Source organism: Carcharodon carcharias, chromosome 5 (genome assembly GCF_017639515.1).
Source record: "Carcharodon carcharias isolate sCarCar2 chromosome 5, sCarCar2.pri, whole genome shotgun sequence".
Taxonomy (NCBI): domain Eukaryota; kingdom Metazoa; phylum Chordata; class Chondrichthyes; order Lamniformes; family Lamnidae; genus Carcharodon; species Carcharodon carcharias.
This window is the reverse complement of record NC_054471.1, coordinates 11,558,639-11,583,245: the sequence shown is the minus strand read 5'-3', so window position 1 is coordinate 11,583,245 and position 24,607 is coordinate 11,558,639. Positions and strand designations below refer to the sequence as shown.

At 50.1% G+C, this 24,607-nt stretch overlaps 1 protein-coding gene across 1 annotated transcript in view; it reads right to left on the bottom strand.

Annotated features, from left to right (window-relative positions):
• aars2 (alanyl-tRNA synthetase 2, mitochondrial (putative)) overlaps window positions 1-24,069 on the bottom strand; it is a 426,588-nt gene extending 402,519 nt beyond the window's left edge. The window contains exons 1-6 of the mRNA XM_041188171.1: window positions 23,827-24,069; window positions 21,101-21,289; window positions 16,083-16,228; window positions 8,464-8,655; window positions 2,578-2,722; window positions 1,897-2,042 (exon numbers count right to left, since the gene is read on the bottom strand). Coding sequence (XP_041044105.1) covers window positions 1,897-2,042; window positions 2,578-2,722; window positions 8,464-8,655; window positions 16,083-16,228; window positions 21,101-21,289; window positions 23,827-24,069 — 1,061 coding nt within the window. The remainder of the gene's footprint in view (window positions 1-1,896; window positions 2,043-2,577; window positions 2,723-8,463; window positions 8,656-16,082; window positions 16,229-21,100; window positions 21,290-23,826) is intronic.
• Window positions 24,070-24,607: the final 538 nt, after the last annotated feature.

Genomic DNA, 24,607 nt, shown 5'->3' with positions numbered 1-24,607 from the left:
ACCCCACTCACCTCCCCCTCCACACCCCCCACCACAGGCACCACCCTCACCCAGAGACACCCCACTCACCTCCCCCTCCACACCCCCCACCGCATACACCCCGCTCACCCCAGCGATCCCCTCCCCCAGAGACACCCCACTCACCTCCCCCTCCACACCCCCCACCGCATACACCCCGCTCACCCCAGCGATCCCCTCCCCCAGAGACACCCCACTCACCTCCCCCTCCACACCCCCCACCGCATACACCCCGCTCACCCCAGCGATCCCCTCCCCCAGAGACACCCCACTCACCTCCCCCTCCACACCCCCCACCGCATACACCCCGCTCACCCCAGCGATCCCCTCCCCCAGAGACACCCCCTAACATCCCGCTCCACAACCCCCACCGCATACACCCCGCTCACCCCAGCGATCCCCTCCCCCAGAGACACCCCACTCACCTCCCCCTCCACACCCCCCACCACAGGCACCACCCTCACCCAGAGACACCCCACTCACCTCCCCCTCCACACCCCCCACCACAGGCACCACCCTCACCCAGAGACACCCCACTCACCTCCCCCTCCACACCCCCCACCGCATACACCCCGCTCACCCCAGCGATCCCCTCCCCCAGAGACACCCCACTCACCTCCCCCTCCACAACCCCCACCGCATACACCCCGCTCACCCCAGCAATCCCCTCCCCCAGAGACACCCCACTCACCTCCCCCTCCACACCACCCACCACAGGCACAACCCTCACCCAGAGACACCCCACTCATCTCCCCCTCCACACCACCCACCACATACACCCTGCTCACCCCAGCGATCCCCTCCCCCAGAGACACCCCACTCACCTCCCCCTCCACACCCCCCACCGCATACACCCCGCTCACCCCAGCGATCCCCTCCCCCAGAGACACCCCCTAACATCCCGCTCCACAACCCCCACCGCATACACCCCGCTCACCCCAGCGATCCCCTCCCCCAGAGACACCCCACTCACCTCCCCCTCCACACCCCCCACCGCATACACCCCGCTCACCCCAGCGATCCCCTCCCCCAGAGACACCCCACTCACCTCCCCCTCCACACCCCCCACCGCATACACCCCGCTCACCCCAGCGATCCCCTCCCCCAGAGACACCCCACTCACCTCCCCCTCCACACCACCCACCGCATACACCCCGCTCACCCCAGCGATCCCCTCCCCCAGAGACACCCCACTCACCTCCCCCTCCACACCCCCCACCGCATACACCCCGCTCACCCCAGCGATCCCCTCCCCCAGAGACACCCCACTCACCTCCCCCTCCACACCCCCCACCACAGGCACCACCCCCCCTCCCCCAGAGACAACCCCTAACCTCCCCCTCCACACCCCCCACCACAGGTACCACCCCCCCTCCCCCAGAGACACCCCCTAACATCCCCCTCCACACCACCTACCACAGGCACCACCCTCACCCAGAGACACCCCACTCACCTCCCCCTCCACACCACCTACCACAGGCACCACCCTCACCCAGAGACACCCCACTCACCTCCCCCTCCACACCACCCACCACAGGTACCACCCCCCCTCCCCCAGAGACACCCCCTAACCTCCCCATTCCCTGAGGACATCCCTTCGCTTCCTGCTCAGCCAGAGAATCCCTTGTTTTCCCTACAGCCCCCACCCCCGACCCTGAGATGCCCCCTGCCTCCCAAGAAACCCCCTCAAATCTCCCATGCAGGCTCTGCACCCACTTGCCTCTCCCCTCTCCCCCCACCCTCTCTCATCATGCAAACTCCCCTCGCCCAATGAAACCTCCTCATTTCCCAGATCGCTCAGGCTGTGATATTAGCTCTCCCTCTCTCCAACCCACCCCGCCATTATCCCTAAGGTGTATTTAAACTCTGGGGACTCACTGAGCTCCTGTCATTCCTGGATAGAGGCCGTCAGCAATGCAGACAGTCAGAGTACGAATATGATCAGCCAGCACGCGATATGCCATGTCGACAGAGTCAGGGTCCATCACTCCCACCAGACCTCGGTACTGAGGGGCTTTGGATCCCTAGAGAAACATCCAACCAGCACATGATTATAGTACCAGAAATAAACCACCTGTACTCACCAGCTTCACTCAGGGCCTCGACTGCAGGTTCCCTGGGAACACCCGCCCCCACGCCAGGTACCCCCTCCCCCACCTTGCGGACACACCCACCCCACCCTCTTCAACCTGCCCAGAGAACAGACCCCAGCCCACCCGCCTGGAGACTCCCACCCTCAGCGCACCGTTGGACACCACACCTCCACCCTCCAACTGCCCCAGGTACCAACCCCAATCTTACCCACCCCTCGCACCCCTCCACCCCCTCAGCGGAAATCCCCCCGTCAAGGTAACGCCCCTCACCTTCCTCCCCCGGGGAAACCACCCTCACCCTGTCCCTCAAACCACAATCCCATCCCGCCCAGGGGAACATCTCTCACCGCACCCCCCCAAGTCCAGGAACCCTCCCCCTTCCCCCCAAGTCCGGGAACCCTCCCTCTCCTCCACCCCAGCTATGTCCCTCCCCAACTCAGGTCGAATCAGTTGTTCCTGCTCTTACCCTGTGAATGGCATTTAGAATGGGAGTGAAGAGGTCAGTATCATAATTCGATTGCTTCCCTTGCAGAACAGTAGCCAATCGCTCGAGTCCCATCCCAGTATCAACGTTAAGCTGTGGCAGAGAGTGAAGGCTGCCATCAGCCTCCCTACAGAAGGGAAAAAACACCCAATAAACAACGCCTAAACCTACAAACATTTCCTCTACACTGTCCCCATCAAACACTCCCAGGACAGGTACAGCAAGGGGTTAGATACAGAGTAAAGCTCCCTCCACACTGTTCCCATTAAACACTCCCAGGACAGGTACAGCACGGGGTTAGATACAGAGTAAAGCTCCCTCCACACTGTTCCCATTAAACACTCCCAGGACAGGTACAGCACGGGGTTAGATACAGAGTAAAGCTGACTCTACACTGTTCCCATCAAACACTCCCAGGACAGGTACAGCACGGGGTTAGATACAGAGTAAATCTCCCTCTACACTGTCCCCATCAAACACTCCCAGGACAGGTACAGCACGGGGTTAGATACAGAGTAAATCTCCCTCTACACTGTCCCCATCAAACACTCCCAGGACAGGTACAGCACGGGGTTAGATACAGAGTAAAGCTCCCTCTACACTGTCCCTATCAAACATTCCCAGGACAGGTACAGCACGGGGTTAGATACAGAGTAAAGCTCCCTCTACACTGTTCCCATCAAACACTCCCAGGACAGGTACAGCACAGAGTTAGATACAGAGTAAAACTCCCTCCACACTGTTCCCATTAAACACTCCCAGGACAGGTACAGCACGGGGTTAGATACAGTGTAAAGCTCCCTCTACACTGTTCCCATCAAACACTCCCAGGACAGGTACAGCACGGGGTTAGATACAGAGTAAAGCTGACTCTACACTGTTCCCATCAAACACTCCCAGGACAGGTACAGCACGGGGTTAGATACAGAGTAAATCTCCCTCTACACTGTCCCCATCAAACACTCCCAGGACAGGTACAGCACGGGGTTAGATACAGAGTAAATCTCCCTCTACACTGTCCCCATCAAACACTCCCAGGACAGGTACAGCACGGGGTTAGATACAGAGTAAAGCTCCCTCTACACTGTCCCTATCAAACACTCCCAGGACAGGTACAGCACGAGGTTAGATATGGAGTAAAACTCCCTCCACACTGTCCCCATCGAACACTCCCAGGACAGGTACAGCACGGGGTTAGATACAGAGTAAAGCTCCCTCTACGCTGTTCACATCAAACACGACCCAGACAGGCGCAGGTCATAAGAAATAGAAACAGAAGGCCATTCGGCCCATCAAGCCTGCTCCACCATGCAATAAGATCATGGCTGATTTGACTGTGGTCAAAACTCCACTTTCCCACCAATCCTCCATTATCCTCGACTCCCTTGTCTATCAAAAATCTATCTAACTCAGCCTTGAATATATTCCATGACCCAGCCTCCACTGCTTTCTGGGGAAGAGAATTCCAAAGACTAATGACCCTCAGAGAAGAAATTCCTCCTCATTTATCTTAAATGGGAGATTCCTTAGTTTGAAACTGTGTTGCCTAGTTCTAGATCCCCCCCCCACCATGAGCAGAAAAATCCTCTCAGCATCTACTCTGTCATAGTCATAGAGTCATAGAGGTCTACAGCACAGAAAAAGGCCCTTCAGCCCATCGAGTCTGCACTGGTCAAACAAGTACCTAACTATTCTAATCCCATTTTCCAGCACTAGGCCCATAGCCTTGTATGCCATGGTATCGCAAGTACACATCCAAATATTTCTTAAATGTTATGAGGGTCTCTGCCTCTACCACCCTTTCAGGTAGAGAGTTCCAGATTCCCACCACCCTCTAGGTGAAAAAATTCTTCCTCACATCCCTTTAAATCTTCTGCTCCTTATCTTAAATTTACAACCCCAGGTTATTGATCCCTCCATCAAGGGGAAAAGCTCCTTCCTGTCTACCCTATCTATGCCCCTCAATTTTATACACCTCAATCATGTCCCCCCTCAATCTCCTCTGCTCCAGGGAAAATAACCCCAGTCTATCCAATCTCTCCTCATAACTAAAACTCTCCAGCCCAGGCAACATCCTGGTAAATCTCCTCTGCACTCTCTTTAGTGCAATCACATAATCCTATAATGCAGATTCCAGAACTGCACGCAATACTCTAGCTGTGGCCTAACCAGCGTTTTATACAGTTCTAGCATAACCTCCCTGCTCTTATATTCTGTGCCTCGGTTAATAAAGGCAAGTATCCCATATGCCTTCTTAACCTCCTTAACTACCTGTCCCACTACCTTAAGGGGCCGGTGGACATGTACACTAAGCTCCCTCTGATCCTCGGTACTTCCCAGGGACCTACCATTCATCGTGTATTCTCGTGCCTTGTTTGTCCTGCCCAATTGCATCACCTCACACTTAGCTGGATTAAATTCCATTTGCCAATGATCAGCCCATCTGACCAGCCTGTCTATATCCTCCTGTAATCTAAGGCTATTCTCCTCACTATTTACCACCCCACCAATTTTCGTGTCATGCACGAACTTACTGATCAACCCTCCTACATTCAAGTCTAAATCGTTCACATACACCACAAACAGCAAGGGACCCAACACCGATCCATGTGGAAGCCCACTAGACACAGGCATCCTGTCACAAAAACACCCCTCGACCATCACCCTCTGCTTCCTGCCACTCAGCCAATTCTGGATCCAATTTGCCAAATTGCCTTGGATCCTATGGGCTCTTACCTTCATTATCAGTCTCCCATGCGGGACCTTATCAAAAGCCTTGCTGAAGTCCAAGTAGACTACATCAAATGCATTGCCCTCATCTACCCACCTGGGCACCTCTTCGAAAAATTCAATCAAATTGGTTTGACATGACCTCCCCTGATCAAAACCATGCTGACTGTCCTTGATTAATCCCTGCCTCTCCAAGTATAGATTAATTCTGTCCCTCAGAATTGCTTCCAATAGTTTCCCCACCACTGAGGTTAGGCTGACTGGCCTGGTTTATCCCTTCCTGAATAACAGTACTGCTTTGGCTGTCCTCCAGTCCTCTGGCACCTCTCCTGTGGCCAGAGAGGTATTGAAAATTATTGCCAGCACCCCTGCTATTTCCTCCCTTGCCTCACTCAACAGCCTGGGATACATTTCATCCGGGCCTGGAGATTTATCTACTTTTAAGCCTGCCAGACCACTTAGAACCTCCTCGCTGTCTATGCTAATTTCTTTAATTATATCAGTCCTTCTGCCTGATTTCCATACCCATATCGTCCCTCTCACTTGTGAACACCGACACAAAGTATTCACTTAGAAATGAAAGTCCCCTCAGAATCTTCTGTGTTTCAATAAGAACACTTCTCATTCTTCTAAACTCCAATGTGTATTGGCCCAACCTGCTCAACCCTTCCCCAGAAAACAACCCCTTCATCCTGTCAATCAGTAATGTACCTTCTCAGAACTGTTTCCAATGCAAGTATATCCCTCCTTAAGCAAGGAGAGCAAAACTGTGCACAATACACCAAGTGTGAAAGGTTATCGGGGTAGGCAGGAATGTGGGTTGAGGTCAGATCAGCCGTGGTTTAACTGAATGGCAGAGCAGGCTCAAGGGGCCTACTCCTGCTCCTAGTTCCTATGTTCGTATGTGTGGTCTCAGCAATGCTCTTTACTGTTACAGCAAGACTTCCTTACTTTTATAATCCACCCCCCCTTGCCATAAAGCCCAACATTCCACTTGCCGTCCTAATTATTTGCTGTCCCTCTATGCTAACTTGTGATTCATGTACCAGGGCACTCAGATTCCTCTGTGCTGCAGCATTTTGAAGTCCCTCTCCATTAAATAATACTCTGCTTTTCTATTCTTCCTCCAAAGTGGACAACCATATTTAGCACATTCATTTAACCTATCTTTATCGCTTTGAAGACTCTTTGTATGCTCCTCACAACTTGCTTACATATTTTTGTATCGTTTTGTATCAGACTACAGCCTGACCTTTCATCCAAGTCATTAATATAGATCATAAATAGTTGAGACCCTAGCACTGATCCCTGCAACTCCGCTTGTTAGTTTGCCAACCTGAAAATGGCCCATTTATCCTGACTCTCTGGTTCCTGTTAGTTGGCCAATCCTCTACTCATACTAATATATCACTTCCAACAGCATGAGCTCTTATCTTGTGAAGTAACCATTTATGAGGCACCTAATCGACTGCCTTTTTGAAATTCAAATATATTACATATACTGTCATCCACTCCGTCATTGAACTACAGTATGCAGATGATGCTTGTGTCTGCGCACACTCAGAGGCTGAGCTCCAAGCCATCATCAACACCTTCACCGAGGCGTACAAGAGTACGGGCCTGACGCTAAACATCCATGAGGCAGAGATCCTCTGCCAATCTGCCCTCTCCACACCTCACTGCACCCCCCCATGTGCACCACTCCCCATAACTAGGGAGCTACTGTCAATAAGGGCCGACATCGACGAGATTCAACACTGCCTTCAGTGTGCCAGCACAGTCTTCAGCTGCCTGAGGAAGAGAGTGCTTGAAGACCAACACCTCAAACCTGGCACCAAGCTCATGGTCTACAGAGCAATAGTGATACCCGTCCTCCAGAGACGTGGACTATGTGCCTGCTGTACTCTGAGAAGTACCACCAGCGCTGCCTCTGCAAGATCCTGTTCATCCATTGGCAGATTAAGCACACCACGTCAGTGTTCTTGGTCAACATCCCCAGCATTGAAGCACTGGCCACGCTTGATCAGCTCTGCTGGGTGGGCCACATCGTCTGCATGCCTGACACGAGACTCCCGAAACAAGCTCTCTACTCGGAGCTTCAACAAGGCAAACAAGCCCCAGGAGGGCAGAGGAAACGCTTCAAGGACACCCTCAAAGCCTCCTTGAAAAAGTGCAACATTCCCACTGACACCTGGGAGTCCCTGGCCCAAGACTGCCCGAAGTGGAGGGAAAGCCTCCAGGAAGGAGCTGAACTCCTCCAGTCTCATCACCAAGGGCTGCTGGAAGCCAAGCGTCAACAGCAAAGGGAGAGCATGGCAACCCAGGCACCCCACCCACCCATTCCCCCTACCACCATCTGCCCTACCTGTGGCAGAGAGTATGGGTCATGCATTGGACTCTTCAGTCATCTCAGAACTCATTTTTAGTGTGGAAGCAAGTCACCCTCGACCCTGGGGGACAGCCTAAGAAGAGGAGAATCTGCTGGTTCCCCTTTATCCACTCCACTTGTTACATCCTCAAAGAACTCTTAATAAATTTATCAAACACAATTTTTTTTTCACAAAACCATGTTGACTCTGTCTGATTACATTATGATTTTCTAAGTGCCCTGCTAGTACCACCTCAATAATGGGATTCTAGCATTTTCCCAATGACAGATATTAGACTAACTGGCCTATAGTTTCTGGCTGGCTCCCTCATTTTTTGAATAGTGGTGTTACACCTGGGGTTTTCCAATCCACAGGGACCTTTCCAGAATCTAGGGAATTTGGGAAGATTATAACCTTTGCATCCACTATCTATGCAGCCACTTCCTTTAAGGCCCCAGGATGCAGACCATCAGGTCAAAAGGACTTGTCAGCCTTTAGCCCCATTAGTTTTCTCATTGTTTTGCCCCTAGTGATCATCATTGTTTTAAGATCCCCCCCCACCCTTTTGCCTCTACACTGACTTATCAAACACTTTCATGGCAGGTACAGCACAGGCTGGATACAGAGTAATGCTCCGCCTACATTGTCCATCACTCCATGAGCGAAACAGACCCCACCTCCCCCCCCATGACCCTGGTCTTAATACCACCCCACACTACACTCCTGCCCAAATTCATTCTTTCCCCTCACAATGTTCCACCACACTGACCTGTTGTACTGCATGAAGACCAGGTTCCAGATCTCCACCAGCTGTGGATTGCCTCTGTTGACCTGTGCCGCTGCCCCTCTCCCTACCCCATGATCGTAGTGTATCTCAGTGCATGGCCCACAGGGCCCCGTCTCTCCCATCTCCCAGAAGTTATCAGCAAGACCAAATGGAAGCACACGGTCTGGGTGAACTCTGGAAAAGAAAAATACAAAAAAACAATACAAGGGATCTGTCAGACTTTGAACATGATGGACCTTTGACCCGCACGACCCCTGACCCCCGGCACGGTGTGTCCTCGTGATGCCACTCAGGAGTGTTGAAGACGACAAGGAACAGGCTAGATGAGTGCCAACAATCTTTTCCCATTTCCGTTCACGGGAGCTTACCCTCCACCCTCACATCAATCTCCTTCTTCAAGCAGACACTGTGCAAAGGAACTGCACTCAGTGGACAGCACCATCAGAGTGTAAAGGTGGGGAATGTGGCACAAATGGAACCCTCTGCTAAGGAGCTGTCGGTGAGCAGCATCAAACTAAAATTTAGTTTAACTTTCTACGTTTAACTTAGAACTTTAAAAACTGTAAAAGTAACTGCAAGTTAGACAACAGAAACTGCCTGTCACTGACAGTTACGTGACAATTAATCAGCAAGTGATTGGCTGAATAGGAGCTAGTTACTGTCAGCAGGAAGCTGGGATGGGCACTTGTAACATGAGCATGACTGAAAGTTGTATAATAGTAAACAGTATCTGCCAACACACAGGGTGGTCATGAAGAGAGGGCATTGTAAACAGAGGGTAAAAGTTGGGCTTTGGGAACTTTGTGCAGAGAGGGAAGGAGCTGCTGCTTTTTGGCTTCAATATTTGCCGTGGGTTTGTGTTACAGGCACATATTTAATTTAATCCAGCTATAACTTAAGTCAGATCAAGTGTTTAGTTCAAGATGAAAATCTATACGCTAAATTGATTAAATGCATAAGACTAATTAAATGAGTTAAACAAGGTTAGATCTAGATGACAGTGCAGGTGATGTGTTATATCTGCAGCAAATGGGAGTTTGTGAACTGCGATCCTGGACACCGCAACTGCACTAAGTTCATCACAGCTCAGAGTTGGTAGGCTGGAGACTGAGGTTCAGACATTGCAAGGCATCAGGGAAGGGGAGAGCTACATGGACAGTTTGATTCAGGAAGCAGTCACACTCCTAATGAACGTACGAATTAGAAGGAGTAGGCCATTTGGCACCTTTGAGCCTGCTCCACCATTCAATAAGATCACGGCCAATCTGATTGTGAACTCAGCTCCACATTCCGCCAACATCCGATAACCTTTGACTCCCTTGTTAACCAAGAATCTATCTACCTCTGTCTTAAAAATATTCAATGACCCTGTCTCCACTGCTCTCTGGAGAAAGAGAGTTCCAAAGACTCACAAAAATAAATTTATCCTCATCTCCGTCTTAAATGAGCGAGCCCTTAATTTGAAACTGTGTCCCCTAGTTCTAGTTTCTTCCACAAGAGGAAACATCCTTTCAGCATCCACCCTGTCAAATTCTTTCAGGTTAGGGAATGGTACAAATCTGGTTGGTGGTCATGGACAGGAGGGAGATCCCAGGTGCAGTGCTGGAAGGCTCCAATAAGTATGAGGCTCGTGCTGCCTGTGTGGATAAGGACAAAGTGGATGAACAAATTGGGCACAGCACCGTGGTACAGGAGACCATCCAAATGGAGGTGGGGGAGCGTGAAAAATAATATGGTAATAATATGGTTAAGGGACAGTATAGTTAAGGGAATAGACACTGTTCTCGGCAACCACAATCTAGAATTCTGAAGGTTGCACTGCAAGACACCTCCTTGGTGCTGGAGAAGACTCTGGAGTGAGAATGGGAGGATCCCGTTGTCTATGTAGGAACCAATGAGAAAGGTGCAATGAGGTTCTGCTGAGGGAGTATGAGGTGCTAGGCTCCAAGTTAATAAACAGAAGCTCAAAAGCAACAATCTCTGGATTACTACGGGAGCCACACAACAATAGAAACAAATAGAGAGTTGAATGTGTGGCTCAAAGGTTGGTGCGAGTGAATGACAAGGATTTCAATTCATGGGGCATAGAGACCAGTACTGGGGAAAGAGGAATATGTTTTGTAGGGATGAGTCGTATTAGGGTGTTTGGGACTGTAAAGGTTAATATGGAACTGGGGAAACAGTATCGGCCACATTATGATATAGAGAATCACATGGGAGTTGTAGAGTGCATTGGAGAGGTCTGGTAAAAGTCACCGTGAAGATAGCAGCTAGTCAGGACTGTATCCTGTATATGTGTTATTAATAAAGTTATTGTTCAATCATACAAGCCTCTAGATCTCTTCATGAGGCAACATGCAACCTTACAACATGGTGGCAGCAACTGCTTATGAATGAAAAGAAACATTTTTGAAGAGAAATCAGAGCAAAAAAAAAAAGAACTGTTTCAATTCTATTCTCCAAACTTAGGAAAGCAACTAGCTGGTCTAAACAACTTGTTCAAAAGATTTTCTGCAGAATCGCCAAAGTTTTAAACTGCTCTGTAACCGCAATGGAAACCTGCCAAATCCCGGCAAGAAGAGAAAAAACAGATTTCTGCAGTACCATTTAAAAAAATTAAACCTGCAGTCCCCTGTGCTGAAAACAGCCATGGATGACAAACCAACACTGCTGCCAGATCAAGTAAGGCAGAAGAAAGGGCCAGGCCAGGTGCAAAACTGGGCATTATGGAGAAGAGGATGTTGAAGATATATGATAGCATCAGGCTTGAATAAGAAAAGAGGTGCTTAACAAGCAAATACACTATCATATTCAGTAGGTCCAATAGCCAATGACATAATTGCCAGACAAGGAATAAATGAATCTTCTGATAACTTTGACAAGGTCATGAAGTCCTTTGACACCTACTTTAACTGAAGCAGCAATAAACTTTGGGAACAAACAAAACTTAACAAGAGAGTCCAAAAGCCCAGGAGACCTGTAGGCTCTTTCATAAATGAGTTATTTCATATTGCCTGAAGGCTGTGACAATGGTGACCTTAAGTTGGAGCTCAAACAGACCGAATAGTAGTGGAAATGTCCGATGATCTTTCGGAAGTACTCCAATTTAAAGATGATGACTTTGGAAAAAGCCACCCAAATCAGACAATTGGAAGTCCACCAGAAAAACTTGCCCATTTTGCATGGAGAAGTTAAACCGAAGTACACAGCAACCCCAACAGTACAACTCAAAGCAACAAAAGAGCGAGGAGACTCCTGGGCAATGAAAGCAATACCCAAAACAGAAGCTGGTGACAGACCATATCAGTGCTGTGGCGTCACAAGGCCTCAGCAGTGTCCAGCATTCGCTTTGAAGTGCATCTGCCTGGGACACTTTGGAAAGATGTGCAAGTCCAAACCTTGAGATGTGTGGAGGATCCCATATGAGTCCATGAGATCGATCAGCCACACCAAGAAGTAGTCCAACAGTATTTCTTGGGAGAAATTAAGGATCCCAGATTCACATTTTGGAATGCTGGCATTTCTGTAAATGGTCACCTCACTAATTTCAAATTAGACATAACAGTGTGGTGATCCTGTTGGATCATGAACCATGGCTACAGAAAGCAGACACACCATTGTATGGCCCCAGAGGAATCCAACTACTGGTCATAGGCATGATTCAAGAGCTGCTCCATAAGGCAACAAACAAATAATTAAAATTCTGTATCAACCCTTTTCTCTCCTCAGCAGAGATATCTGTGTCCCCTCAGCCTCCTCAAAATGGCAGAAGACATCGAAACAACCACTGAAGTCAACTACAATGAACTGGAGGCTCCCGAGAGGTCTACCAGTGCTGATGATCTCGATGGGGATTTCAGTTCAGAATTGCCCTCATTCTCCGCAGAGACAGTTATTCCAGCTCCTTTGAGATGGCAGAAAATACTCTCCTTCTGTCAAACCAGCCAGATCACCAGAGGAGCACCAACATACTTAAAACAGAAGACACAGAGGAGAAGGAGCAGCAGAAGGTTGAGCTCAAACCTTAGAGCCAAACAGCTGCTGTCACGGAACCAGGAAAAACCACAGAAATCGAGCTGAAGCTTCAAGCTCACACGCACAACAGGAAGTTGACCTCAGAGCAGGAGAGAAGTGACCACCAACTCACCAAAACAAAATTCAGGGAGGCACAAGTGCATGTGAAGAAACAGCGTGCAGCATTAGAAGCCAAACTGCAGGTTGAGCTTAAGGATGAGGAACGTAAGAGAGGTGAACTTTCAACTTGCAGGGAGGACATGGAGGACCCCCGACGAAAATAAAATGCGAGTCCACTCTATGAACGGAGCGAACATTCCCTCCGGATGGAGGGGGGATAAGACTATCGCATCTGACCAGGAAGGCAGGTTGCCGACAAAGAAAAATACAACAATAAGGAGCGCAAGAAAGAAACTAGATGTTGACACCCAGCTACTTGAAACACCAAGTGCTACAACATCAACTCCAGACCGTGGCATAGTGGTATTGTCACTGGACTAGTAATCCAGTCCCAGAGTAATGGTCTGGGTACCTGGGTTTGAATCCCACCACGCCAGATGGTGAAATTTGAATGCAATTAAAAAATGTGGAATTAAAAGTCTAATGATGACCATGAAACCATTGTCAATTGTTGTAAAAACCCACCTGGTTCACCAAAGCCCCTTCAGGTTCTTACCTGGTCTGGCCTACATGAGACTCCACACCCACAGCAATGTGGTTGATTCTTAAATGGCCTAGCGAGCCATTAGCAATTAGGGATGGGCAATAAATACTGGCCTAGCTTGCGATGCCCCCATCCCATGAATGAATAACGCAAAAAACAAAGTCAGCTCAAAACAGTTGAGAATAGCACTCCTCCAAACTTGAAAAGAACGAGATCTGCAAGAGTCGTGAAGCCTCCAGACCATCGGAATCTGTAAAGTCAGGAACTTGGGAGCAGAAGGGATAGCATGTAAATATTAATGTAAATACATTTGGGTGAAGACTTGGGGGGTGGGGGAAGGTGTAGTATTAGGGTGTTTGGGACTACAAGGGTTAATGTGGGACTGGGGAAACATTACCAACCACATTATGATGTAGAGGGTCACATGGTAGAAGTCAGCATGAAGATGGCACCTTGTCAGGGCTGTATCCTATGTATATATATATATATATAAATATATTAGTGTTATTAATAAACAGTTATTGTTCAACCATACAAGCCTCTAGACCTCTTCATGAGACAACATAGAACCTTACAACAGGACAGGCTCCACTGAAACCAGGCTGGTGAATTGTGTGGCTATAGATAGGGCCTGGCAAGGGTTCAAGTGAAAAGAAATAAAGAGAAAAGTAGTGATTGAGGTAAAGAGAGGCAGAGTGTGACAGGAAGAGACAAAATATTTAACAATAATAGTGCGATAAGGTCAAATCAGCAAAGAATGGTAAAAACTTAAAATTAAAGGCATTATCCAAATGCACAAAGCATTCAGAACAAAATATATGAATCAGTGGCACAAATAGAGATAAATGTGTTTGATCAAATAACCATTATAAAGAGGCAGCACATGGTGACCAAGATTGGGAACTAAATATTCTACAGTCCTCAATATTTCAAACAGACAGACAAAACAGGGATGAGGTGAGGAAGCAGGGGATGGATAGTCCTAATAATAAAATGCGACATAAAGACAATAACAAGGAAGGGTCTTGGCTCAGAAGGTAACGCTGGTGAGAGTAGTTGTTACCACCACAGCAGGTTATTTTTTGAGGAAGCCAAATCCCAGGGGAAACTTGTCTTACAGATCATAACCTCTTTTTTTATATTCTGAAAACGAGGAGAAACCTACTGATCCCAGGAGTGGAGAATTCCAGTAACATTTTTGGGATTTAAAAACTTAAATGATTTATTAACAAGAAAAGAAAACTTAAGCACACAAGATTGAAGTTGCACAGTTAAAACAGTCTTACAAAACCTTCCCCAAAAAACACACACTTGGTCAGAACACATAATTAAACACCTTCTTGGCAACACTCCCTTGTAGATTCTTAACTCAAGTAATATTACCCAAGGCAACACTGCTGTCACTTTTGTAAAGGTGTGCCACACGACTTCTCACTCTCTTCCACTCTGCTGTGGAAATCCAAGAATATTCAGAAACGAGACTGATTTCTGAAACAACGACTTTGCTGGTTTCTGGATGGTTGCTTCAGATTGCACACCTTCTCTCAGCACAGAGCTGGTCCCAGGATATCTCTCCCACAGAGCCAACAACTCAGCTCAACATCTTTCCTTAAGTATCCTTTTTCCCTTTCACCTTCGATTCCATTGTCCCCAGCAACTCCTCAAACTCAATTTTTCCAAAATATAAAAATCTTTCACGTTTTTCTATTGCCTCCCCTTTTGAATCAAATAAAAATTAATAACCTTCTCGTCTACTTATGAAACCTTTGCAAGTTGTAAAAGTCACTTGTCACTTCTAAACTCCCCTGAAATTTAACAGCTGAAAAGTCAAATTCCTACCTATCGCCTAATGCAAGTTTTAAAATCCAACCTATCTGCTTGTCTTTACTTCTCACCTCAGTTCCCACAGACAAGCTGTCTTTACTAACCTGCCCCCAGTTTAATCAATCATGGATGGATCTTTACAGAATACCACCATATTCCCAAAAATACTATAAAAAATAATACCCATCTTCACAGTGGTTTACAAAGTTCTTAAACAGTAGCTATACTGTTGATCAGGGTACTAATCGAGAAATAAGAAAAGCTTGTTAAAAGGCAATGCAATATTCGTGGGGACTTTAACCTTCATATAGACCAGGCTAATCCAATAGGGAAAACTTGTTTGGAGACTGAGTTCATGGAATGTATTTGAAACAGTTTCTTAGAACAATACATCACGGAACCAACCAGGGAGAATCTTGTTTTGTGTTAGGAAACAGGCTTAACTAACTATTGATATTAAGTGATTTGCTGGAAAAGGGTGATCATAATATGATAAAATTTCACATTGATTTTCGTAGTGAAGTATTTAAATCTAAAACTAAAGTACTAAACTGAAATGTGAGGGTTGAGCTGTGAGCTGTTTTTTGAGGTGTTGATTGAGGGATAAATCTTGGCCAGGATACAGAGGATGACTCCCCTGTCCTTTCTCAAAACTGGCCCGTCGGGTCCTTTACATCAATCCGAGCAGGCCAGCCCTTTCATCCAAAAATCAGCACCTCCAACAGCGCAACACACCCTCAAGCGCTGCATTGGGATGTCAGCTGAAACTTGTGTGCTGAGACCTGTGGTGTGGGACTTGAACATAGGTTCGAGCTGAAGGGTTTGAAAACAAGGCTGAGAATCTTAAAATTGAGAATGAGAGCCAACGTCGGTCAGCAAGCTCAGGGATATGGGCAAAGTTTGGGATGAGCATATATTCATGGAAGGTTTAAGCTGTGAGGCCAGCCAGCAAAGCATTGGAATAGTCAGACCTGGACGTTAACGGAAGCATGGCTGAAGGTTTCAGAAGCCTCCGGGTGGTGGACAGCGGTGAGAACGCTCCCAAGTCTCTTCGTTTAAACCCCGTGGCACTGTGAAAAGACACTCCTTGCTTTCTCACCCAATGCTCAGCCAGATCTCTTTAGTCTCCTCGTCAGGTGTCAGTCCCAAAAGCGGGTCTCCCCCAAAGAAGGTAATGTAGAGTCGGTCCTGCGGAATCCCATACACCTCGGTCAGCAACTCCCAGGCCATTCTGCAAGCTTCCTCCTGCCACACACACAGCAAACAATTACTCTCTTGGCATTCTGCTAGTTCCCTGGTACAGAGGCCTACCTGCCCAATGATCCGAGCCAGAGGTTTAACCAGGCATCCCCTCCCCAGTGGCAGAGATACAACTCTACTCACTCCTAACCCCCTCCCATTCCATTCCTTCTCTCTTTCTTTCCCTGCTTTTGGCCGTGTCCTGAAAGACACATATACCAGATTGGACCTCCGGCAGGTGGTGAGGGAACCAACAAGAGGGAATAACCTACTAAATCTCGTCGGCATCAATCTACCTGCTGCAGATGCATCTGTCCATGACAGTATCAGTAGGAGTGACCACTGCACAGTCCTTGTGGAGGCGAACTCCCATCTTCATGTTGTGTGGCTCTACCACCCTGCTAAATGGGATAGATTTCAAACAGATCTTAATTCAAAACAGGCATCCATGAGGCGCTGTGAGCCATCAGCAGATTCATATTCAACCACAATCTGTAACCTCATGGCCCCGACATATCCCTGCTCGACCATGACCATCAAACTGGGGGATCAGCCTTAGCTCAATGAAGACTGCAGGAGGGCAGCGAGTTATACAGCACAGAAACCGGCCCTTCGAGTCCCTGCCAGCCATCAAGCACCTATCTATTCTAATCCCATTTTCCAGCACTTGGCTCGAAGCCCTGTATGATATGATAGTGCTCAACTAAATACTTCTTAAATGTTGTGAGGATTCTTGCCTCTCCCACCCCCTCAGGCAGTGTGTTCCAGATTCCAACCACCCTCTGGGTGAAAACATTTTTCCTCAAAACTCCTCTAAACCTCCTGCCCCTTATCTTAAATCTATGCCCCTGGTTAATGACACCTCCACTAAGGGGAAAAGTTTCTTTCTATCTACCCTATCTATGCCCCTCATAATTTTGTGTACCTCTATCTAGTCCCCCCTCAGCCTTCTCTGCTCCAAGGAAAACAACCCTAGCCTATCCATTCTCTCTTCATAGCTGAAACACTCCAGTCCAGGCAACATCCTGGTGAATCTCCTCTGCACCCTCTCCAGTGCAATCACATCCTTCCTATGGTGTGGCAACCAGAGCTGCACATGATACTCCAGCTGTTTTATACAGCTCCAACATAACCTCCCTGCTCTTACATTCTATGCCTCAGCTAATAAAGGCAAGTATCCCATGTGCCTTCTTAACCACCTTAATTACCTGTGCTGTCTCCTTCAGGGATCTATGGACATGTACTCCAAGGTCCCTCTGATCCTCTGTACATCCTAAGGCCCTACTATTCATTGTGCATTCCCTTGCCATGTTAGTCCTCCCAAAATGCATCACCTCACATTCTCAGGATGAAGTTCCGTTTGCCACCGCTCTGCCCATCTTAGCAGCCCATCCATATTGTCCTGTAATCTAAGGTTTTGCTCCTCATTATGTAACACCTCCAATTTTCATGTCATCTGTGAGCTTATCTTATCCTATATTCACATCTAAATCATTAATGTACACCACAAACAAGGGTCCCAGCACCGATCCCTGCTGTACACAACTAGTCACAGGCTTCCAATCGCAAAAACAACCTTCGACCATCACCCTCTGCCTCCTGCCACTAAGCCAATTTTGGATCCAATGTGCCAAATTGCCCTGGATCCCATGGGCTCTTACTTTCTTGACCATTCTCCCATGTGGGACCTTGTCAAAAGCCTTACTGAAATCCATGTAGACCACAAAAACTACACTACCCTCATCTACACAACTAGTTAGCTCCTCAAAAAATTCAGGAGCAGCACCAGGCACACCTAAAAATGAGCTGTCGACCTGATGAAGCTGTATACAAGGCTACTTATGTGCCAAACAGCATAAGCAGCAAGTGGCAGACAGAGATAAGCGATTCCACAACCAAAGGATCAGATATAAGCTCTGCAGTCCTGCCACGCCCAGTCATGACTGGTGGACAATTAAACAACTAACTGAAGGAGAAGGTTCCACAAATATCCCCACTCTCAATGATGGGGGAGCCCAGTATGTCAGTGGAAAAGACAAGGCTGAAACATTTGCTACAATCTTCAGCCAGAAGTGCCGAGTGGATAATCCATCTTAGCATCCTCCAGAGGTCCCCAGCATCAATAATGTCAGTCTTCAGCCAATTTGATTCACTCCATGTGATATCAAGTGGGAACAGTTTCTCTCTACCTACTCTCTCCAGGTCTCTCATGATTTTGAAAGTCTCGATCAAATCTCCTCTCAACTTCTTTGCTCCAAGGAACAGTGCTAACTTGTGAACATAGGAAACAGGAGCAGGAATAGGCCATTGGGCCCATCAAGCCTGCTCTGCCGTTCAAACAGATCGTAGCTGATCATCTACCTGCCCTATCCATGTCCCTTGATGTCATTAGTCTCCAGAAATCTATCAATTTCTGCCTTGAACATGCTTAATGATTGAGCTTCCACAGCCCTCTGGGTAGAGAATTCCAAAGATTCACCACATTCTAAGTGAGGAAATTCCTCCTCAAAAATGGCCTACCCCTTATTCTGAGTTTATGTGCCCTGGTTGTAGACTCACCAGCCAGGGGAAACATCTTACCTACATCCACCCTGTCACGCCCTGTAAGAATTTTGTAAGTTTCAATGGGATCACCTCTCACTCTTCAAAACTGTAGAGAGTACAGGCCCAGTTTCTTCAATCTCTCCTCATTAGACAATCGTGCCATCCCAGGGATTAGTCTGGTGAACCTCCATTGTACTCCCTCGATGGCAAGTACATCCTTCCTTAGATAAGGAGACCAAAACTGAACACAATAATTAGAGGCAGTCTCACCAAAGCTCTATATAATTGCAGCAATGTATTTAGTCTCTGTTATGAATATTTACACTTTTGTAATAAAAGTTTCTCCTATTGAAGTTTTCTCAGTAAATAATTGCAGCAAGACATCTTTACTCCTGTATTCAATCACCTTGTGATGAAGGCCAACATACCATTTGCCTTCCTAATTGCTTGCTGCACCTGTCTGCTAGATTTTGGTGACTTATGAACAAGGATACCCAGGTCCCTTTGGACATCAACACTTCCCAACCTCTCACCATTTAAGTAATATTCTGCCTGTTTTTTTCTACCAAAGTAGATAACTTCGCACTTATTCACTTAATATTCCATCTGCCATGTTCTTGCCTGCTCAATTAGCCTGCCCAAATCCTCATCAAGCCTCCTAGCATCCTCCACACGACTCATATTCCCACCTAGTTTTGTGTCATCAGCAAATTTGGAAATATTACATTTGGTCCCCACATCCAAATTATTTGTATAGATTGTGAACAACTGTGGCCCCAGCATTGATCCTCGCAGTTCTCCACTAGTCACAGCCTGTCATCCTGAGGATGACCCGTTTATTCCTGCTCTCTGTTTTCTGTCTGTTAACCAATTCTCAGTCCACACCAGTATATTACCCCTAATCTCTTGTGCTCTAATTTTATTTATTAACACCCCTCTGTGGGGCCTTATCAAAAGCCTTCTGAAAATCCAAATACACATCCACTGGTTGTCCTTTATCAACTCTGTTAGTAACATCTTCAAAAACCCTCCAACAGCTTTGTCAAACATTATTTCTATTTCATAAGTCCATGCTGACTCTGCCCAATCGTATTCATTTCCAACTGTCCAGTTATCACATCCTTTATAATAGATTCTAATATTTTCCCAGTACCAATGTCAAACTAACAGATTTATAGTTCTTAGTTTTCTCTCTCCTTTCCTTCTTAAATAGTGGGGTCATATTTGTTACTTTTCCAGTCTGCAGGAACCTTTCCAGAATCTATAGAATTTTGAAAGAAAACCACCAATGCATCCACTATCACGATTGCTACCTCCTTCAGCACCCTGGGATGTCATTCACCTGGTCCAGGGGGGTTTATCAACCTTTAATCCATTTAATTCTTCTACTACTACCTCTTTATTAATACTAATTTCTTTCAGTTCCTCACCTTCACAAGTCCCTTGGTTCCCTAGTGTTTCTAAGATAGCCCATTGCCTTGGTGATTCTATGGCATTGAGGGTAATCCTGAGATTTCTGCTTTTGAGGTCCTGCTTTTTAATTTCTTTCCTAACTCCCCAAAGTCTGTTTTCAGGACCTCATTACCCCTTCCCACCTATGCCATTGGTACCAATGTGGAGCATGACCTCTGGCTGTTCACCTTCCCCTAGAAGAATGTCCTGCAGTTGCTCTGTGACATCCTTGATCCTGGCACAAGTGGGACAACACACAATCATGGAGTCAAGGCTACGGCCCTATTCTGCGGAGGTAACTCACCTCCTGACTCCCCAAAGCCTGTCCACCATCTACAAGGCACAAGTCAGAAGGGTGACCGCCTGGATCAGTACAGCTCCAACAACACTCAAGAAGCTCATCATCATCCAGGTCAAAGCACACCATCTTCAATATTCACATCCTCCACATTGACACACAGTAGCAGCAGTCTGTGCATTTTGCACTGCAGTAACTCACCAAGGCTCCTTAGGCAGCACATTCCAAAGCTGCGTCCTCTACCACCAAGAAGGACAAGGGCAGCAGATAGATGGGAACACCACTACCTGCAAGTTTCCCTCCAAGTCACTCACCATCCTGAATTGAATTATATCACCGTTCCTTCACTGTCGCTAGGTCAAAATCCTGGAAATCCCTCCACTGTGCATCCAGCACTGTGCAGCGGTTCAAGGCAGCAGCTCACCACCAACTTCTCAAGGGTAATTAGGGATGGGGAATAAATGCTGGCCCAGCCAGCGAAGCCCACAACCCGCATCCCGTGACAGAATAAAAACAATCTTGGTGCACACACTCCCCTGCTCCCTACCCCATCCTGCAATCTCCCACCCCTCCACCTCCCTCACCTTGAAGTAGTCTCCGAAAGACCAGTTGCCCAGCATTTCGAAGAAGGTATGGTGATAGAGGTCTCGGCCCACATCGTCCAGGTCATTGTGTTTGCCACCGGCACGCACACATTTTTGGCTGTTGACAACCCTCTGATACCGGGCCATCTCAGAGCGAGGATCCACTGTGCCCAGGAGGATGGGTTTAAACTGGAGAGAGCGAGAGAAGCACATCAGATGATCTAATTCAGCACCCAATCCATTGCCCCAACACATCGGTGTCTCCCTCACCCAGCCTCCATTTATCAATCCTCCTGCCCCTGTCACTATCCATCTATCCCCCTGGAGGGGTATCCATCACCCCCACCTCGGAGGGGTCTCCATCACCACCCTCCCCCTCGGAGGGGTCTCCATCAGCCCCCTCCCCCTCCCCCCTCGGAGGAGTCTCCATCACACCCCCTCCCCCCTCGGAGGGGTCTCCATCACCTCCCCTCGCCCCTCGGAGGGGTCTCCATCACCCCCCCTCCCCCTCAGAGGGGACTCCATCACCCCCCCCCCTCGGAGGGGTCTCCATCACCCCCCCCACCCTCGGAGGGGTCTCCATCATCCCACCCCCCCCCCTCGGAGAGGTTCCATCACCCCCCTCCCCCTCCCCCTCGGAGGGGTTCCATCTCCCCCCTCCCCCTCCCCCCTCGGAGGAGTCTCCAACACCCCCCTCCCCCTCGGAGGGCTCTCCATCACCCCCCCTCCCCATTCGGAGGGATCTCCATCACCCCCCCTCATCACCCCCCCCTCCCCCCTCGGAGGGGTCTCCATCACCCCCCCTCCCCCCTCGGAGGGGTCTCCATCTCACCCCCCCTCCCCCCTCGGAGGGGTCTCCATCTCACCCCCCCTCCCCCCTCGGAGGGGTCTCCATCTCACCCCCCCTCCCCCCTCGGAGGGGTCTCCATCACCCCCCCACTCCCCCCTCGGAGGAGTCTCCATCACACCCCCCTCCCCCCCTCGGAGGGATCTCCATCACACCACCCCTCCCCCTCGGAGGGGTCTCCACCCCACCTCCCCCTCGGAGAGGTCTCCATCACCCCCCTCCCTCTCGGAGGGATCTCCATCACCCCCCCTCCTCCTCAGAGGGGTCTACATCAACCCCCCTCCCCCCTCGGAGGGGTCTCCATCACCCCCCCCCGCGGAGAGGTCTCCATCACCCCCCCTCCCCCCTCGGAGAGGTTCCATCCCCCCCCCCCCGGATAGGTTCCATCTCCCCTCTCAGAGGAGTCTCCATCACCCCCCCTCCCCCTCAGAGGAGTCTCCATCACCCCCCCCCCCCCCCCAGAGGGGTCTCCATCACCTCCCCTCCCCCTCAGAGGGATCTCCATCACCCCCCTCCCCCCTCGGAGGGGTCTCCATCACCCCCCCTCATCACCCCCCCTCCCCCCTCGGAGGAGTCTCCATCACCCCCCTCCCCCCTCGGAGGGGTCTCCATCTCACCCCCCCTCCCCCCTCGGAGGGGTCTCCATCTCACCCCCCCTCCCCCCTCGGAGGGGTCTCCATCTCACCCCCCCTCCCCCCTCGGAGGGGTCTCCATCACCCCCCCACTCCCCCCTCGGAGGAGTCTCCATCACACCCCCCTCCCCCCCTCGGAGGGATCTCCATCACACCACCCCTCCCCCTCGGAGGGGTCTCCACCCCACCTCCCCCTCGGAGAGGTCTCCATCACCCCCCTCCCTCTCGGAGGGATCTCCATCACCCCCCCTCCTCCTCAGAGGGGTCTACATCAACCCCCCTCCCCCCTCGGAGGGGTCTCCATCACCCCCCCCCCGCGGAGAGTTCTCCATCACCCCCCCTCCCCCCTCGGAGAGGTTCCATCACCCCCCCCCCCCCCCCGGGATAGGTTCCATCTCCCCCCTCAGAGGAGTCTCCATCACCCCCCCTCCCCCTCAGAGGGGTCTCCATCACCCACCTCCCCCCTCGGAGGGGTCTCCATCTCACCCCCCCTCCCCCCTCGGAGGGGTCTCCATCTCACCCCCCCTCCCCCCTCCCCCTCGGAGGGATCTCCATCACCCCCCCAACCCCTCGGAGGGGTCTCCAACACACTCCCTCCCCCTCAGAGGGGTCTCCATCACCCCCCCTCCCCCCTCCCCCTCAGAGGGGTCTCCATCACCCCCCCTCCCCCCTCCCCCTCGGAGGGGTCTCCATCACCCCCCCAACCCCTCGGAGGGGTCTCCATCACACTCCCTCCCCCTCGGAGGGGTCTCCATCTCACCCCCCCTCCCCCCTCGGAGGGATCTCCATCTCACCCCCCCTCCCCCCTCGGAGGGGTCTCCATCTCACCCCCCCTCCCCCCTCGGAGGGGTCTCCATCTCACCCCCCCTCCCCCCTCGGAGGGGTCTCCATCTCACCCCCCCTCCCCCCTCGGAGGGGTCTCCATCTCACCCCCCCCCCCCCCCCTCGGAGGGGTCTCCATCTCACCCCCCCTCCCCCCTCGGAGGGGTCTCCATCTCACCCCCCCTCCCCCTCAGAGGGGTCTCCATCTCACCCCCCCTCCCCCCTCGGAGGGGTCTCCATCTCACCCCCCCTCCCCCTCAGAGGGGTCTCCATCTCACCCCCCCTCCCCCCTCGGAGGGGTCTCCATCTCACCCCACCTCCCCCTCAGAGGGGTCTCCATCACACCCCCTCCCCCCTCCCCCTCGGAGGGGTCTCCATCACCACCCCCCCCCCCCCCCACCCCCCCCAACCCCGCGGGGCCTCACCTGGTTCATTCCGGAATTCACCAGCAGGAGACTGGGGTCGGCCCTGGGGGTGACCGGGGCCGAGCGGACCTCTCGGTGCCGGTGTTTGTCCCTGAAGAAGGAGAGGAAGGTTTGCCGGATGTCCCCGGCGGTGTATTTATTCGGTCCGGGCCCGGGGGCCCTGCCGGTCGCGGCGGAGCTGCAGAGAGAACGGGACCGGACCCAGAAAGCGGCCAAGAACCGACAGCCCGTGGCCGCCGCCATCTTTGATCCTGGCAAATCCCCGGAACAAGGAGGGTGTGAAAGTAGCAAGAGAGCTCACCTCACTGCAAACCCTGCCTCCCGCGGTTCCTCCACCCACAGCGCCACCTGGTGTGGATGAATGATCAGCAAAACTACAAAGGCAATACTGAGGACTACCTTCAGAATAACAAAACAGCCAGGCTACCACGTAGCAATATAATAAACATAAAAAATAAGGTACAAAACCAGAAAATGCTGGAAAAACTCAGCAGATCTGGCACCATCAGTGGAAAGAGAAACAGAGTTGACGTTTCGAGTCCCTATGACCCTCCTTCAGAGCTGAAACTCTTGTTTCTGTCTCCACAGATGCTGCCAGACCTGCTGAGATTTCCCCAGCATTTTCTGGTTTTATTTCAGATTTCCACCATCTGCAGTATTTTGCTTTTATAAAAATTAGGCAGCTTTTTCAGTGATGTTTGTTGTAAGATGGTGTTTGTCGTTCATTAGGTATCATGAAGAGGTTCTGAGTTTTGTATAGTTTAACAATAAGTGTTTATTT